The sequence below is a fragment of the Neoarius graeffei genome, chromosome 4 (genome assembly GCF_027579695.1).
Source record: "Neoarius graeffei isolate fNeoGra1 chromosome 4, fNeoGra1.pri, whole genome shotgun sequence".
Lineage (NCBI taxonomy): Eukaryota > Metazoa > Chordata > Actinopteri > Siluriformes > Ariidae > Neoarius > Neoarius graeffei.
In genome coordinates this window covers 15,001,793-15,020,608 of record NC_083572.1, presented here as the reverse complement: position 1 = coordinate 15,020,608, position 18,816 = coordinate 15,001,793, and the positions used below count along the sequence as shown (strand labels likewise).

General features: G+C 41.3%; 1 protein-coding gene across 1 annotated transcript in view; it reads left to right on the top strand.

Moving 5' to 3' along the window:
* Positions 1–10,903: 10,903 nt before the first annotated feature.
* Positions 10,904–18,816, top strand: part of cacng1a (calcium channel, voltage-dependent, gamma subunit 1a) — a 59,074-nt gene continuing 51,161 nt past the window's right edge. Inside the window, exon 1 of the mRNA XM_060918136.1 lies at positions 10,904–11,301. Within this exon, the coding sequence (XP_060774119.1) occupies positions 11,067–11,301 (235 nt within the window). The 5' untranslated portion in view covers positions 10,904–11,066. The remainder of the gene's footprint in view (positions 11,302–18,816) is intronic.

Genomic DNA, 18,816 nt, shown 5'->3' with positions numbered 1-18,816 from the left:
TATCAGTGGTCAGCGAACACCTTGGTGTGATCAGCTGTTTGTTTAGTGACAGAATGCTGGAACTGTCAATGCACGGTCAAAGGTAAACCTGCGCATGCACACACGGACTTCCTCTGTCTGCTTGACTGCGCGAAGCGAGTATTTTCATGCACATTATTTGCTCGGGAATCCCCTCAAATTAAATAACTTCCCAGCCACAGAATGGTCTGATATTTTGTGAGATATTACAGAAATAAACATATTTCTGTGTTTGGTCACAAAATGACCAAATTTCAGAGGAAACTAAATTTCACCGATTTTATGAACTCGAAAGGCTGTCTTGCTTTAAACAGAGGCAGGCCCAAGGAAACTTGGAGGAGGACTGTTAAAAAGGAAATAAGGAAGAAAAGATGGATATGGGGCCACCTGGAAAGATGGGCTCCAGATCAACCACGTTGGAAGGCTTTGTTGGAGGCCTCGTGGTGTATTATGTGTGACAGGGACTCATGATGATGATGATGATGATGATGATGAAATGTTAAACGAAATAGTCTAATGTCTCTTTTAAAACAAAACAAAAAAACCAAGACATGTAAATTCACCAACTCATAACTAATAATGCTGGAATTACCAAAATGGATTCAAGTCAAAGCGTGCTGTTGCACTTTCTCCTGCTTGTCCTGCCTGTCTGCAGCTGAGACGTGTCCAGTGTGGATTGTCTTGGCATGACGATAATGTGATGTGACTCTTACACAGTGCATCTTTTGTGAATTTGGGGTAAGACAGCATAAAAAAGGGAAGCTTGAAAGGTGCTTATTCAGTAAACGTGAACTCTGTGAGTGTCCAGTTCACATCTGGTCCTTGCCCTCTTTTTGGAGATTTTATAGATAGTCAAGAAGCCATTTTGTACAACTACGCTTTGAACCACTGCCATTTTGTTGACTTTTGATGTTTACATTTCAACAACTCTGCTGATGTGAAGGAGTTCTGTCTGATACATTCCGTTAAATTTGAAGACGAAAGAAAAAAACCTTAATCATAAAGTCATAAAGTCAATTATGTGGATGTTCGAGGAGTATTTGCTCAGGGAAGTTAATAGTAATTGGTTGCAACCTATAAATACAGTTAGGTCCATATATATTTGGACACTGACACAAATTTTGTTTTTTTACCTGTTTACTGAAACATATTCAAGTTATAGTTATGTAATGGACATGGACATAAAGTCCAGACTTTCAGCTTTCATTTGAGGGTATCCACATTAAAATTGGATGAAGGGTTTAGGAGTTTCAGCTCCTTAACATGTGCCATCCTGTTTTTAAAGGGACCAAAAGTAACTGGACAATTGACTCAAAGGCTATTTCATGGGCAGGTGTGGGCAATTCCTTCGTTATGTCATTCTCAATTAAGTAGATAAAAGGCCTGGAGTTGATTTGAGGTGTGGTGCTTGCATTTGGAAGATTTTGCTGTGAAGAAAACATGCGGTCAAAGGAGCTCTCCATGCAGGTGAAACAAGCCATCCTTAAGCTGCGAAAACAGAAAAAACCCATCCGAGAAATTGCTACAATATTAGGAGTGGCAAAATCTACAGTTTGGTACATCCTGAGAAAGAAAGAAAGAAAGCACTGGTGAACTCATCAATGCAAAAAGACCTGGACACTCACAGAAGACAACAGTAGTGGATGATTGTAGAATAATTTCCATGATGAAGAGAAACCCCTTCACAACAGCCAACCAAGTGAACAACACTCTCCAGGAGGTAGGCGTATCAATATCCAAATCTACCATAAAGAGAAGACTGCATGAAAGTAAATACAGAGGGTTCACTGCATGGTGCAAGCCACTCATAAGCCTCAAGAATAAAAAGGCTAGATTGGACTTTGCTAAAAAAACATCTAAAAAAGCCAGCACAGTTCTGGAAGAACATTCTTTGGACAGATGAAACCAAGATCAACCTCTACCAGAATGATGGAAAGAAAAAAGTATGGTGAAGGCATGGTACAGCTCATGATCCAAAGCATACCACATCATCTGTAAAACATGGCGGAGGCAGTGTGATGGCTTGGGCATGCATGGCTGCCAGTGGCATTGGGTCACTAGTGTTTATTGATGATGTGACACAGGACAGAAGCAGCCGGATGAATTCTGAGGTATTCAGAGACATACGGTGTGCTCAAATCCAGCCAAATGCAGCCAAACTGATTGGTCGGCGTTTCATAATACAGATGGACAATGACCCAAAACATAAAGCCAAAGCAACCCAGGAGTTTATTAAAGCAAAGAAGTGGAATGTTCTTGAATGGCCAAGTCAGGCACCTGATCTCAACCCAATTGAGCATGCATTTCACTTGTTAAAGACTAAACTTCAGACAGAAAGGCCCACAAACAAACAGCAACTGAAAACCGCTGCAGTAAAGGCCTGGCAGAGCATTAAAAAGGAGGAAACACAGCGTCTGGTGATGTCCATGAGTTCAAGACTTCAGGCAGTCATTGCCAACAAAGGGTTTTCAGCCAAGTATTAGAAATGAACATTTTATTTACAATTATTTAATTTGTCCAATTACTTTTGAGCCCCAGCGGCACGGTGGTGTAGTGGTTAGCGCTGTCGCCTCACAGCAAGAAGGTCCGGGTTCGAGCCCCGTGGCCGGCGAGGGCCTTTCTGTGCGGAGTTTGCATGTTCTCCCCGTGTCCGCGTGGGTTTCCTCCGGGTGCTCCGGTTTCCCCCACAGTCCAAAGACATGCAGGTTAGGTTAACTGGTGACTCTAAATTGACCGTAGGTGTGAATGTGAGTGTGAATGGTTGTCTGTGTCTATGTGTCAGCCCTGTGATGACCTGGCGACTTGTCCAGGGTGTACCCCGCCTTTCGCCCGTAGTCAGCTGGGATAGGCTCCAGCTTGCCTGCGACCCTGTAGAAGGATAAAGCGGCTTGAGATAATGAGATGAGATGAGATGAGATTTTTGTTCAACCCACTGAATTAAAGCTGAAAGTCTGAACTTCAACTGCATCTGAATTGTTTTGTTCAAAATTCATTGTGGTAATGTACAGAACCAAAATTAGAAAAATGTTGTCTCTGTCCAAATATTTATGGACCTAACTGTATAACCTGTAACCCTTTTCCTTGGACCACTCTCAAAGCACTGTTGAATCTATGCGTTGTTGTCTCTGAACTGCCATTTTGAACTTAAAAACAAGAAGAAGTTGTTTATCCTGTACAAGTGTTGGGACATATGGTCTAACACGTGGTTAATTTGCTCCTGCCGTGTCGTTGGCGGCTTATATATCTTGACACTCCATGCTAGAAAGGAGCATTTGACTAATGAAGCAAGCCTGATTGCCTTATAACACAGAGTCCATTCAGCAGCACCACAGAATGCATTAGAGCATCCACAGGGTGGCGAATTAATGTACTACAGTGCTGAAAACATGACGCTGAGTCTACTGCAGTATTCCCAAACTCTCAAAGATGTCTGCCCAGATCTCTAGGAACAATGAAACCTGGGTAATTAAAGAAAGAAAGAAAGAAAGAAAGAAAGAATGTTTGGCAGCAGCCGAAACTGACAGAGGATAGCTTTCCAGACTGAGGACACCAACGTGATGTTATGACTGCCAAGAAGTCGATTTGTTATAATGTTATTGCTGTGATCAATCAAACATGGACAGTTGTTGTTTCTCAGTGGATGCTGTGAAATTGTCTCATATCATAATGCCATTACCAGAGGAAATATCTTTCTATTCCCAACAGTTATTGTCATGGCAACAGTTAATAAACACTAAGTCAATTCTTCGATGATTCTGAAGTAGCCTACATTTCTCTAGAGACCCAGCAAATACACCAACCTTCTAGTTAGTTAGCGCTCCCAAGAACTACTAAACGACCTTTTAACAACTGTATAACAACAACAGACTGTGTGATTTAGCACAATGGTTTCTGTTAATCGATAACACATTTACAGTGCATAATATTTTCTGTGGAAGATTGAATCTGTGCATTATGGTGTAATTGTGTCTGCTTTTCCTGACTGTAGTCAACGTAAATAAAAACAAAGATATTAATGTTGTACCTGAAATCGCTGACCATCACTTCATCACCAGGTTCCCAGCAGAATAACTCTGTATTAAAGTAATAAATGTACAAACAGGAGCTGTATTATGATCTGTTTCACTTCATACAGTACTGCTTCCAAACCGTTTATCTGAGTCTGATGCTTGTGTAAAATCTGTTTGAGATGATTTCATAATGAAACATGGTTTTAGGTGAGTGTGTGATTGATGATCTAAGTACAGTACAGTACTAAACTGGTAGATATGAGCTATCCTTACTTCCAGTACAAAACTAAAGAAGGGAATGCAAGAAGGGAATTGTCAGTTCAATTTTTAGCACTGCCGCTGCTGAGCACTTGAACAAGACTCTCATCTGTCAATTGTCTGAACTGGTGTCACTTGTAAATCCCACTGGCTAAAATTTCCCTAGTAACTAAAACTATGGATACAGCAACTATAATGAAGCTTCTGAATCTTCTTCTTTTGACTGCTCCCGTTAGGGGTCGCCACAGCAAATCTGTTCTGCATATTTGATTTGACATAGGTTTTACATCGGATGCCCTTCCTGACACAACCCTCCCCAGTCTATCCAGGCTTGGGACTGGCGCTAACTATGCACTGGCTTGTGCAACCTCAACGGCTGGGTATTTTTACCTAATCTGCATGTCTTTGGATGGTGGGGGACTCTGGAGCACCTGAAGGAAACCCACGCAAACACGGGGAGAACATGCAAACAATGAGGCTTCTGAATAATACAAATAATTACATTGGGTGATGTTGCTGAAATCTCATCTCATATCATTATCTCTAGCCGCTTTATCCTTCTACAGGGTCGCAGGCAAGCTGGAGCCTATTCCAGCTGACTACAGGCGAAAGGCGGGGTACACCCTGGACAAGTCGCCAGGTCATCACAGGGCCGACACATAGACACAGACAACCATTCACACTCACATTCACACCTACGGTCAATTTAGAGTCACCAGTTAACCTAACCTGCATGTCTTTGGACTGTGGGGGAAACCGGAGCACCCGGAGGAAACCCACGCGGACACGGGGAGAACATGCAAACTCCATACAGAAAGGCCCTCGCCGGCCCCGGGGCTCGAACCCAGGACCTTCTTGCTGTGAGGTGACAGCGCTAACCACTACACCACCGTGCCACCCTGTTGCTGAAATGTACATATGAATTCTTGTAAAGGCACTGCTTTCCATGGCACAGAGCTTAGAAGTAGAAGAGTGTAAATGACTTTGCGATGAGATCGCTGATACTCTCATAAACTAGTGTTAGGTCTGAGCAGCCAGCACACTCCTTTCAAACACCTTATGACATTTCATATACTGTAAACTTTCTGGCCACGTTTTCATTCATGTTGCCCTTTATCCGTATCAGATTCTGACTTCAGAATTGCTGGTAGGCTGTTTAAAAACCCAGCATGTTGAAGACTTTGGTGTTATACGCAGCATGCCATTTTATACATTAATCAGTTTAGTTCTTTACTGAAACCCAACCAAAAAACTACCAACCTATGAAAAGTAATGCAAGGTTTAAAGCCATGGCTCTATAACTAAGTGAATGACCACCAGGGTGGTTTCCTTTGGAAATAAGCTTGCAAGCGTGTTTCTTTGCTGTCTCAGTAGCAAACTCATCACCTCATGACTGGAACCCTGTGTGGATAACCAAGAAACGGTCCCTGCTATATCACATTACTTCTTGCCAAGCATAGTGGCCCAGCTGACCTGGCAGCCCTCCACTTAGTGGTAGAACCACAACTACATCCACTATATGGCCAAAGGTTTGTGGACACCTGGCCATCATACCCATATGTGAGCCTTCCTCAAACTGTTGCCACAAAGTTGGAAATTGCATGCTGTAGCTTTATAACATCCCTTCATTGGCAATAAGAGCCCAAACATGTTCCAACATGACAATAATGCCCCGTGAACAAAAAAAAAAAACAGTCAATTTAGACATGGTTTGCCAAGGTTATAGTGACAAATTTTTTTGGCCATATAGTATATGTAAACTTCTGTTTTGCTTCCTTTGAGTCTGGACCAACAAACTGGTTTGCAATCACAAGTTTGGGTTTGTTTGTTTGTTTGTTTGTTTTTTGTTTCAGTATATTCTGACTCCCCAGACAGCACCCACAATAAGTAATTTATTGATGATGAGACTCATATTCCTCGAAACAGTTTGTGGTGCAACATTCCCAGTTTTCACTACTAGAGTCATAAGTACTAACATTTCAGCTGGACTGTACAGGCAATATGGGGTAACTTGGAATTTCATGACTAAATCTATAATTGAAGTAGCTCTGTCTTCTGTCCAGAAGGCTTATATAGCACCCAAGTCAAGCCTTGTACTACTGAACAGTCTCCAAGCTCAGCAGTTGGCTCTGTAAGTGCTTGTAAGTGAAGAGAACAATTTGAGCATGTCTGTCATTGAACTTCATCAGGGCGTGGCAGAACAGTCAGTGCTCTAATCCTTCCCAGAGATACAAGAGTTTGGGAAAGGTCATCAATTCCCAAAACGTTATGAAATTATAAATGTGTGAAATTAGTTATGCTTGTCACACTGCATGTGCAGTTACAGCTCAGTGTAAACATTCAGCCACATGTCTGTACCACAGTCAAGCATGGCAAAAAAAACTTTAGATTAATTTCAGCCAACAGTTTAAATATTAACAAAATTAGGCATACAGCAAGGAACAAATGAGTAGAATATTATATTTTAGCATTTATGAATCAACTTCCTGAATTCTTCAACAAACAAGAATGAAAAAGAGATCAAATGTGATATATAAAATCGTATAAAATGGGGATCTTTTATAAGCTGGGCAGCATGGTAGTGTAGTGGTTAGCACTGTTGCCTCAGAGCAGGAAGGTTCTGGGTTCGAGCCCAGTGGCCGATGGGGGCCTTTCCGTGTGGGGTTCACATGTTCTCCCAGTGTCTGCATGGGTTTCCTCCAGGTGCTCCGGTTTCCCACAGTCCAAAGACATGCAGGTTAGGCTAATTGGTGGCTCTAAATTGACCGTAGGTGTGAATGTGAGTGTGAATGGTTGTGTCTCTATGTGTCAACCCTGCGATGACCTGGCGACTTGTCCAGGGTGTACCTCGCCTCTTACCCATAGTCAGCTGGGATAGGCTCCAGCTTGCCTGTGACCCTGCACAGGATAAGTGGTTACAGATAATGGATGGATCTTTTATAAGCTGTCCATGTGGAGTCAGGGTCACAAAGTGACAACATTACTACTGGTATTAGGGAAGGAAATGAACACATAATAAGCCTCCTGTTACATGTCTGTGTGCTGGCATTTGTGGGTTTTTCCCCGTTTGTTTGCTCTTCTGTCTCTGCCTGTCCTATAGGTGGATCCTGCTGGCAATCATCATTAACTGTTGAGAGGACTGTTCCAATGGGAAGGCAAGAACCTGACCAAAGAGGTGGCGCTATCTGTTTAAAAGCAGCACATTGAAGCCCTTTCGGCTCATTGTTTTCCTTCCTTCCTACCAACCAACCAACCAACCCCTTTTGGCTTATTGTTAACCAACCAACCTTCCTCCCTCCCTCCCAACCAACCACTTTTGGCTCATTGGTAACCTTCCTTCCTTCTTTCTTCTCTCCCATCCACTTTTGGCTCATTGTTAACCTTCTCTTCCCTTCCTTCCTTACTCCCACCCTCCCAACCACTTTTGGCTCATTTGTTAACCTTCCTTCATTCCTTCCTCCCTCCCAACGAACCATTTTTACTCATTCTTAACCTTCCTTCTTTCCCTTCCTTCCAACCACTTTTGGCTCATTGTTAACCTTCCTTCTTTCTTTTCTTCCACTCTTAAACTTGCCCCCTTGGTTTGAGAACTGGTAAGATTGTGAATGCACCTACATTCCATCATGTAGGTGTTTTTAAATGTCTAGACACACTAGGTTAGAGTGTGGGTGCCACCTCTTGTATTTCTTGTTAGTTTAGCCTCATGTAGTTAGCTAGTCTTTGTTTTGGCAGTCAGGTTTGCTACTTTAGCTACAACCTAATGTAGTCACTTTTTGTGAAGTTCATTTCTTTGGCACTGTCCACGTTCTCTCTCTCCTAGGTGAGACTAGTTTCCCTGTCATCCTGGTTTTATGGTTGTTCTGTTCTTACTATCTGAACATGCCTGTTTTGCTGTATGTGTGTTAAATAAAAGGTCTGACCATACCTCTGACCTCCTGTCCTACCTCCATTTACCATCACTATCATCTACTCAACCTGCTGTTCTTGCATCACCGTAGGCCTTTGCCTTCTGTGGGAACGAAACACTCCTAGTTTCAAAGGAAACTACCCTGGTAGTCCAGAACATAGTAAGGCTCCACCTGAGTTTAGTTTTGTTTCAACACATGAGAGAATTCAGGATTGATGGGTTTGAGTCTAGTCTAATTTATACCAATTTTCCACTGATTGCAAATTTGGTCAATCAGTCCAAACATGTTCTCCAAGATACAGTGTAAGGACCTTTCCAGTTCATGCATATTCATGTTTATTCATAGATCATTGCGTTTTTAATGAGGGTAAAGGTCTAGAGATGTTTCAAGGCCAATTTGTACTATTTACTAGACAACATACAGTGGTGCTTGAAAGTTTGTGAACCCTTTAGAATTTTCTATATTTCTGCATAAATGTGACCTAAAACAACATCAGATTTTCACACAAGTCCTAAAAGTAGATAAAGAGAACCCAGTTAAACAAATGAGACAAAAATATTATACTTGGTCATTTATTTATTGAGGAAAATTATCCAATATTACATATCTGTGAGTGGCAAAAGTATGTGAACCTTTTGCTTTCAGTATCTGGTGTGACCCCCTTGTGCAGCAATAACTGCAATTAAACGTTTCCGGTAACTGTTGATCAGTCCTTCACATGGGCTTGGAGGAATTTTAGCCCATTCCTCCATACAGAACAGCTTCAACTCTGGGATGTTGGTGGGTTTCCTCACATGAACTACTCGCTTCAGGTCCTTCCACAGCATTTTGATTGGATTAAGGTCAGGACATTGACTTGGCCATTCCAAAACATAACTTTATTCTTCTTTAACCATTCTTTGGTAGAACAACTTGTGTGCTTAGGGTCGTTGTCTTGCTGCATGACCCACCTTCTCTTGAGATTCAGTTCATGGACAGATGTCCTGACATTTTCCGTGAGTATTTGCTGGTGTAATTCAGAATTCATTGTTCCATCAATGATGGCAAGCCGTCCTGGCCCAGATGCAGCAAAACAAGCCCAAACCTTGATACTACCACCACCATGTTTCACAGATCGGATAAGGGTCTTATGCTGGAATGCAGTGTTTTCCTTTCTCCAAACATAACGCTTCTCATTTAAACCAAAAAGCTTTATTTTGGTCTCATCTGTCTGCAAAACAGTTTTCCAATAGTCTTCTGGTTTGTCCACATGATCTTTAGCAAACTGCAGATGAGCAGCAATGTTCTTTTTGGAGAGCAGTGGTTTTCTCCTTGCAACCCTGCCATGCACACCATTGTTGTTCAGTGTTCTCCTGATGGTGGACTCATGAACATTAACATTAGCCAATGTGAGAGAGGCCTTCAGTTGCTTAGAAGTTACCCTGGGGTCCTTTGTGACCTCGCCGACTATTACATGCCTTGCTCTTGGAGTGATGTTTGTTGATCGACCACTCCTGGGGAGGGTAACAATGGTCTTGATTTTCCTCCATTTGTACACAATCTGTCTGACTGTGGATTGGTGGAGTCCAAACTCTTTAGAGATGGTTTTGTAACCTTTTCCAGCCTGATGAGCATCAACAATGCTTTTTCTAAGATCCTCAGAAATCTCCTTGTTCATGTCATGATACACTTCCACAAACATGTGTTGTGAAGATCAGACTTTGATAGATCCCTATTCTTTAAATAAAACAGGGTGTCCACTCACACCTGATTGTCATTCCATTGATTGGAAACACCTGACTCTAATTTTACCTTCAAATTAACTGCTAATCCTAGAGGTTCACATACTTTTGCCACTCACAGATATGTAATATTGGATCAGTTTCCTCAACAAATAAATGACCAAGTATAATATTTTTGTCTCATTTGTGTAACTGGGTTCTCTTTATCTAGTTTTAGTACTTGTGTGAAAATCTGATGATGTTTTCGGTCATATTTATGGAGAAATATAGAAAATTCTAAAAGGTTCACAAAATTTCAAGCACCACTGTAGACAGCACATCCATGGGAATTTTAAGAGAATGTTTATGTTCTTTGTATTATGTGAAAGGCATCTCCAATTTTTCGAATGATGAACTAACCACACAGCCCATTGCCAAGTTTCCCAAAAATATCAGGAAATAAATATCATACTTCTCTTAAATATGATAATTAACTGATAAGATTATCCATAAATGTTAAAGCTCAGAAAAATCTTACTGAAATTTTACTGGGTGCTGATGAGTGGGTCAGGAGTTTAAGCCCCAACACTGCCAAGCTGCAACTGTTGGGCCCTTGGGAAAGGCCCTTAACCCTATCAGCTCAACCTATCCACACACAGAAGTGAGGAAAAAATGTGTAAATAGTAGTAGTAGTAGTAGTATGGTGGATTTTCCACTTTTATTTATGTATTTCTTCGTGTTGAGCTTATCTTGGATTTGAGCAGTCACACCCCTGCCCACACTTATGAAATCTGAGAGGCCAACAGAGGCTGGCTCCTTGATTCACCACACATTTATAGAAGTTCGGCTCACTCCCTGTCCCCTCCCTAAGGCTCACACATATGAGACAGCCCATATGGTCATCAACTTTTCTGATGTACCTCAACAGCTGCAGGCTGCTTCACAGGCCCACTCCCTGTGTAAATCTATGCCACTGCCATTTGGCTCTCATTCTCAGTCCTCATGCACACTGCTACAGTGAGATTATCCAAGTAAAGACCTCCACCAGGACCAAGCTGACCATATACACCCTACTCATCCCAAGAACATACGCTAGGCCAACTTAACGTGGGCCAGTTGTGTTTACTTCGCGAGAAGCAGAGCACGGAAGAACAGGAAACCTGTGAGGCACCATGCAAAAGAGTACAAAAGTGAAGATCACATTTGTGGTCATCCTGATAGGCATAGTGTGTATGTTCACAGCCGTGGTGACGGATCATTGGGCTGTGTTAAGCCACAAAGTGGACAGTGTAAACAGTACTTGTGAGGCAGCCCATTTCGGCTTGTGGAGGCTCTGCAAGAAGCACATTTACATCGAGGATCCAGAAACTTTGGGGAAAGGATGTGGACCGCTCAGTCTGCCAGGATGTAAGTCTTGTTGGAGCAAAAGATGAATTATTCATGTTTTCATGTTTTGTATATAGGTTGCTCTTATGTTTACCATCTCTCTCTCTCTCTCTCTCTCTATATATATATATATATATATATATATATATATATATATATATATATATATATACACACACACACACACACACACACACACACACAGTGGTGCTTGAAATTTTGTGAACCTTTTAGAATTTTCTATATTTCTCCATAAATATGACCGAAAACATCATCAGATTTTCACACAAGTACTAAAACTAGATAAAGAGAACCCAGTTAAACAAATGAGACAAAAATATTATACTTGGTCATTTATTTGTTGAGGAAACTGATCCAATATTACATATCTGTGAGTGGCAAAAGTATGTGAACCTCTAGGATTAGCAGTTAATTTGAAGGTAAAATTAGAGTCAGGTGTTTCCAATCAATGGGATGACAATCAGGTGTGAGTGGACACCCTGTTTTATTTCAAGAACAGGGATCTATCAAAGTCTGATCTTCACAACACATGTTTGTGGAAGTGTATCATGACATGAACAAAGGAGATTTCTGAGGATCTTAGAAAAAGCGTTGTTGATGCTCATCAGGCTGGGAAAGGTTACAAAACCATCTCTAAAGAGTTTAGACTCCACCAATACACAGTCAGACAGATTGTGTACAAATGGAGGAAAATCAAGACCATTGTTACCCTCCCCAGGAGTGGTCGATCAACAAACATCACTCCAAGAGCAAGGCATGTAATAGTTGGCGAGGTCACAAAGGACCCCAGGGTAACTTCTAAGCAACTGAAGGCCTCTCTCACATTGGCTAATGTTAATGTTCATGAGTCCACCATCAGGAGAACACTGAACAACAATGGTGTGCATGGCAGGGTTGCAAGGAGAAAACCACTGCTCTCCAAAAAGAACATTGCTGCTCATCTGCAGTTTGCTAAAGATCACGTGGACAAACCAGAAGACTATTGGAAAACTGTTTTGCAGACAGATGAGACCAAAATAAAACTTTTTTGTTTAAATGAGAAGTGTTATGTTTGGAGAAAGGAAAACACTGCATTCCAGCATAAGAACCTTATCCGATCTGTGAAACATGGTGGTGGTAGTATCATGGTTTGGGCTTGTTTTGCTGCATCTGGGCCAGGACAGCTTGCCATCATTGATGGAACAATGAATTCTAAATTACACCAGCAAATTCTCACGGAAAATGTCAGGACATCTGTCCATGAACTGAATCTCAAGAGAAGGTGGGTCATGCAGCAAGACAACGACCCTAAGCACACAAGTTGTTCTACCAAAGAATGGTTAAAGAAGAATAAAGTTATGTTTTGGAATGGCCAAGTCAATGTCCTGACCTTAATCCAATCAAAATGCTATGGAAGGACCTGAAGCGAGTAGCTCATGTGAGGAAACCCACCAGCATCCCAGAGTTGAAGCTGTTCTGAACGGAGGAATGGGCTAAAATTCCTCCAAGCCCGTGTGAAGGACTGATCAACAGTTACTGGAAACATTTAATTGCAGTTATTGCTGCACAAGGGGGTCACACCAGATACTGAAAGCAAAAGGTTCACATACTTTTGCCACTCACAGATATGTAATATTGGATAATTTTCCTCAATAAATAAATGACCAAGTATAATATTTTTGTCTCATTTGTTTAACTGGGTTTTCTTTATCTACTTTTAGGACTTGTGTGAAAATCTGATGATGTTTTAGGTCATATTTATGCAGAAATATAGAAAATTCTAAAGGGTTCACAAACTTTCAAGCACCACTGTGTATACACACACACACACACACACACACAGTATATACAGTGGGGAAAATAAGTATTTGATACACTGCCGATTTTGCAAGTTTTCCCACTTACAAAGAATGGAGAGATCTGTAATTTTTATCGTAGGTACACTTCAACTGTGAGAGACAGAACCTAAAAAAGAATCCAGAAAATCACATTGTATGATTTTTAAATAATTAATTTGCATTTTATTGCATGAAATAAGTATTTGATCACCCACCAACCAGCAAGAATTCTGGTTCTCACAGACCTGTTAGTTTTTCTTTAAGAAGCCATCCTATTTTCCACTCATTACCTGTATTAATTGCACCTTTTTGAACTCGTTACCTGTATAAAAGACACCTGTCCACACATTCAATCAATCAGACTCCAACCTCTCCACCATGGGCAAGACCAAAGAGCTGTCTAAGGATACCAGGGACAAAATTGTAGACCTGCACAAGGCTGGGATGGGCTACAGGACAATAGGCAAGCAGCTTGGTGAGAAGGCAACAACTGTTGGTGGAATTATTAGAAAATGGAAGAAACTCAAGATGACTGTCAATCTCCCTTGGTCTGGGGCTCCATGCAAGATCTCGCCTCTTGGGGTATCGATGATCATGAGAAAGGTGAGGGATCAGCCCAGAACTACACGGGAAGACCTGATCAATGACCTGAAGAGAACTGGGACCACAGTCTCAAAGATTTCCATTAGTAACATACTACGCTGTCACGGATTAAAATCCTGCAGCGCACGCAAGGTCCCCTTGCTCAAGCCAGCACATGTCCAGACCCATCTGAAGTTTGCCAATGACCATCTGGATGATCCAGAGGAGGCATGGGAGAAGGTCATGTGGTCAGATGAGACCAAAATAGAGCTTTTTGGTATAAACTCCACTCGCCGTATTTGGGGGGAAGAAGGATGAGTACAACCCCAAGAACACCATCCCAACCATGAAGCATGGGGGTGGAAACATCATACTTTGGGGGTGCTTTTCTGCAAAGGGGACAGGACGACTGCACCATATTGAGGGGAGGATGGATGGGGCCATGTATCGCGAGATTTTGGGCAACAACCTCCTTCCCTCAGTAAGAGCATTGAAGATGGGTCGTGGCTGGGTCTTCCAGCATGACAATGACCCGAAATACACAGCCAGGGCAACTAAGGAGTGGCTCCGTAAGAAGCATTTCAAGGTCCTGGAGTGGTCTAGCCAGTCTCCAGACCTGAACCCGATAGAAAATTAGGAGGAAGCTGAAACTCCATGTTGCCCAGTGACAGTCCCAAAACCTGAAAGTTCTGGAGAAGATCTGTATGGAGGAGTGGGCCAAAATCCCTGCTGCAGTGTGTGCAAACCTGGTCAAGAACTACAGGAAACGTCTGACCTCTGTAATTGTAAACAAAGGTTTCTGTACCAAATATTAAGTTCTGTTTTTCTATTGTATCAAATACTTATTTCATGCAATAAAATACAAATTAATTATTTTGAAAATCATACAGTGTGATTTTCTGGATTTTTTTAGATTCTGTCTCTCACAGTTGAAGTGTACCTACGATAATTACAGACCTCTCCATTCTTTGTAAGTGGGAAAACTTGCAAAATCGATAGTGTATCAAATACTTATTGTCCCCACTGTATATATAAAATATGTCTTGCATAGCAAAATTAATATTAGCGACACTATTGTTTATCTATACTTGCTTTAAACAATATGTTCAGGTTAGTAATCAGATTTTAAAGTTAGAAATTTTGTAAAGCAGCAGGGGTAGTACATTTACATAGCCATTCTATGTTTCCTATTCATGTATTTATCTTTTAGTATTGCTTACTTTAGGTAATACTGTGTATTTACAGACATACTATGCAAACATTAGCATGTCTGTGTATTATTACTGAATAACTGGATGCAATCTGAGGACAGATATTTACTCTAAGGATTTTGGGTATGATGGACTTCTATTAGTTCTAGCGATATTAGCTTATCCTGTAGCTACATCAGGCTTGCAGAGGAAGCGAAAACCTTGTTTACGAAGAATTGTAGTCAGAGGTAGCATATATAAAGAAGTACAGTGGGGCAAAAAAGTATTTAGTCAGTCACCAATTGTGCAAGTTCTCCCACTTAAAAAGGTGAGAGAGGCCTGTAATTTTCATCATAGGTATACCTCAACTATGAGAGACAAAATGAGAAAAAAAAATCCAGAAAATCACATTGTCTGATTTTTAAAGAATTTATTTGCAAACTATGGTGGAAAATAAGTATTTGGTCAATAACAAAAGTTCATCTCAATACTTTGTTACATACCCTTTGTTGGCAATGACAGAGGTCAAACGTTTTCTGTAAGTCTTCACGAGGTTTTCACACACTGTCGCTGGTATTTTGGCCCATTTCTCCATGCAGATCTCCTCTAGAGCAGTGATGTTTTGGGGCTGTCGCTGGGCAACATGGACTTTCAACTCCCTCCAAAGATTTTCTATGAGGTTGAGATCTGGAGACTGGCTAGGCCACTCCAGGACCTTGAAATGCTTCTTATGAAGCCACTCCTTCGTTGCCCGGGCGGTGTGTTTGGGATCATTGTCATGCTGAAAGACCCAGCCACGTTTCATCTTCAATGCCCTTGCTGATGGAAGGAGGTTTTCACTCAAAATCTCACGATACATGGCCCCATTCATTCTTTCCTTTACACGGATCAGTCGTCCTGGTCCCTTTGCAGAAAAACAGCCCCAAAGCATGATGTTTCCACCCCCATGCTTCACAGTAGGTACGGTGTTCTTTGGATGCAACTCGGCATTCTTTCTCCTCCAAACACAAGAAGTTGAGTTTTTACCAAAAAGTTCTATTTTGGTTTCATCTGACCATATGACATTCTCCCAATCCTCTTCTGGATCATCCAAATGCTCTCTAGCAAACTTCAGACGGGCCTGGACAAGTACTGGCTTAAGCAGGGGGACACGTCTGGCACTGCAGGATTTGAGTCCCTGGCGGCGTAGTGTGTTACTGATGGTAGCCTTTGTTACTTTGGTCCCAGGTCTCTGCAGGTCATTCACTAGGTCCCCCTGTGTGGTTCTGGGATTTTTGCTCACCGTTCTTGTGATCATTTTGACCCCACGGGGTGAGATCTTGCGTGGAGACCCAGATCGAGGGAGATTATCAGTGGCCTTGTATGTCTTCCATTTTCTAATAATTGCTCCCACAGTTGATTTCTTCACACCAAGCTGCTTACCTATTGCAGATTCAGTCTTCCCAGACTGGCGCAGGTCTACAATTTTGTTTCTGGTGTCCTTTGACAGCTCTTTGGTCTTGGCCATAGTGGAGTTTGGAGTGTGACTGTTTGAGGTTGTGGACAGGTGTCTTTTATACTGATAACGAGTTCAAACAGGTGCCATTAATACAGGTAACGAGTGGAGGACAGAGGAGCCTCTTAAAGAAGTTGTTACAGGTCTGTGAGAGCCAGAAATCTTGCTTGTTTGTAAGTGACCAAATACTTATTTTACCGAGGAATTTACCAATTAATTCATTAAAAATCCTATAATGTGATTTCCTGGATTCTTTCCCCCCATTCTGTCTCTCATAGTTGAAGTGTACCTACGGTATGATGAAAATTACAGGCCTCTCTCATCTTTCTAAGTGGGAGAACTTGCACAATTGGTGGCTGACTAAATACTTTTTTGCCTCACTGTGTATAGAGGATATTACATGGTGGTGTGAAGATATAATGTTTATTTTCAAGTGGTGAATGTATATTTCAAATGAGCAGTGCAAATGAGTGATATATTTTTCCACATGAGAAGAAAAACTTTGTATCTTTGCGTGACTGTGTAATATTCTTTATATGATATGAACACATCCACACAAAAAGATATGCAAGCTAATCAAAAGAATTTTAATTTTGAACCAGTTCGCCATTTTAGCGACGCGTGTTTAGTCAGTGGGAAAACACCAGGAGTGACGTCATCGGAGTAAAATGTCGGGAATTATAATACATACAGGACACTTTTTCGATGGAATAAAAACATGTATTCTATTCCCTTCTAGTGGGTTTCATTCATTTGGTTTGATAGCATGCAATATTGTTAGTGTATCGTTTATCCTACATGTATTATGTCACTCTACTCAATGGAGAATGAGCATTGAATATGGTTTACGATATTGCATGTTGTCAAGACAACATGACATCACATGTCAGAGCTGATGCGAATATCCAATGAAAGGGTTTTCTGCTGCGTATGCACAGAACCACTTCTTTGTCCATTGGGAAAGAGAAAGATGCGTTGAACACCCAAAAGGCTACCAAAACTTCATTAAGTATCCTTCATTCATATTTACAAGAGAAAAACATACGTACCAATGGACATCGAAAAACTGGAAAAGAGACATGTCAGAGATATAAAACTTCTGTGCTACTGAGTGACTGTGACAATTTGTAAATAAACATGGCCATCAGGTTTGCTTCATTAAAAACAGAAGATTTTGAGAGAATTTTGGCTGCCAGGTAGCTATGTTGTGTGTAGTTGTCGATGTTGATTTTAAAAGTAACTCAGTAAATTACACAGAGTAATGAATACTTAAGTCTCACTGAAAAATACTGTGGCGAGTGTGCATGGAAGAAGAGTCTGGAGACAGAAATCTTAGTTTCTCAGTCATTAGCCCGTGCTACTTGTTCTCAATAGCACTGGCTTTACTGCGCTAGCGTTGGCCTTCGCTAACACTACTGCTGAACACTACACCAGCTGGAAGGTGAGTATGCTGATATGAACAGAGTGTGTATGTATAATAATAATAATAATAAGCAGAAGAATATTAGCTGGCTTTTTTTCATGGTCTATCAGATATATTCCATTCAGCGAGCACTCATCTTCTAGATCATGCTAGCTGAATGGAATATATATGCCATACCACGAAAAAAAGCCAGCCAATACAACCCCGGTTCCAAAAAAGTTGGGACAAAGAATAAATTGTAAATAAAAATGGAATGCAATGATGTGGAAGTTTCAAAATTCCATATTTTATTCAGAATAGAACATAGATGACATATCAAATGTTTAAACTGAGAAAATGTATCATTTAAAGAGAAAAATTAGGTGATTTTAAATTTCATGACAACAACACATCTCAAAAAAGTTGGGACAAGGCCATGTTTACCACTGTGAGACATCCCCTTTTCTCTTTACAACAGTCTGTAAATGTCTGGGGACTGAGGAGACAAGTTGCTCAAGTTTAGGGATAGGAATGTTAACCCATTCTTGTCTAATGTAGGATTCTAGTTGCTCAACTGTCTTAGGTCTTTTTTGTCGTATCTTCCGTTTTATGATGCGCCAAATGTTTTCTATGGGTGAAAGATCTGGACTGCAGGCTGGCCAGTTCAGTACCCAGACCCTTCTTCTACGCAGCCATGATGCTGTAATTGATGCAGTATGTGGTTTGGCATTGTCATGTTGGAAAATGCAAGGTCTTCCCTGAAAGAGATGTCGTCTGGATGGGAGCATATGTTGCTCTAGAACCTGGATATACCTTTCAGCATTGATGGGGTCTTTCCAGATGTGTAAGCTGCCCATGCCACATGCACTAATGCAACCCCATACCATCAGAGATGCAGGCTTCTGAACTGAGCGCCGATAACAACTTGGGTCGTCCTTCTCCTCTTTAGTCCGAAGGACACGGCGTCCCTGATTTCCATAAAGAACTTCAAATTTTGATTTGTCTGACCACAGAACAGTTTTCCACTTT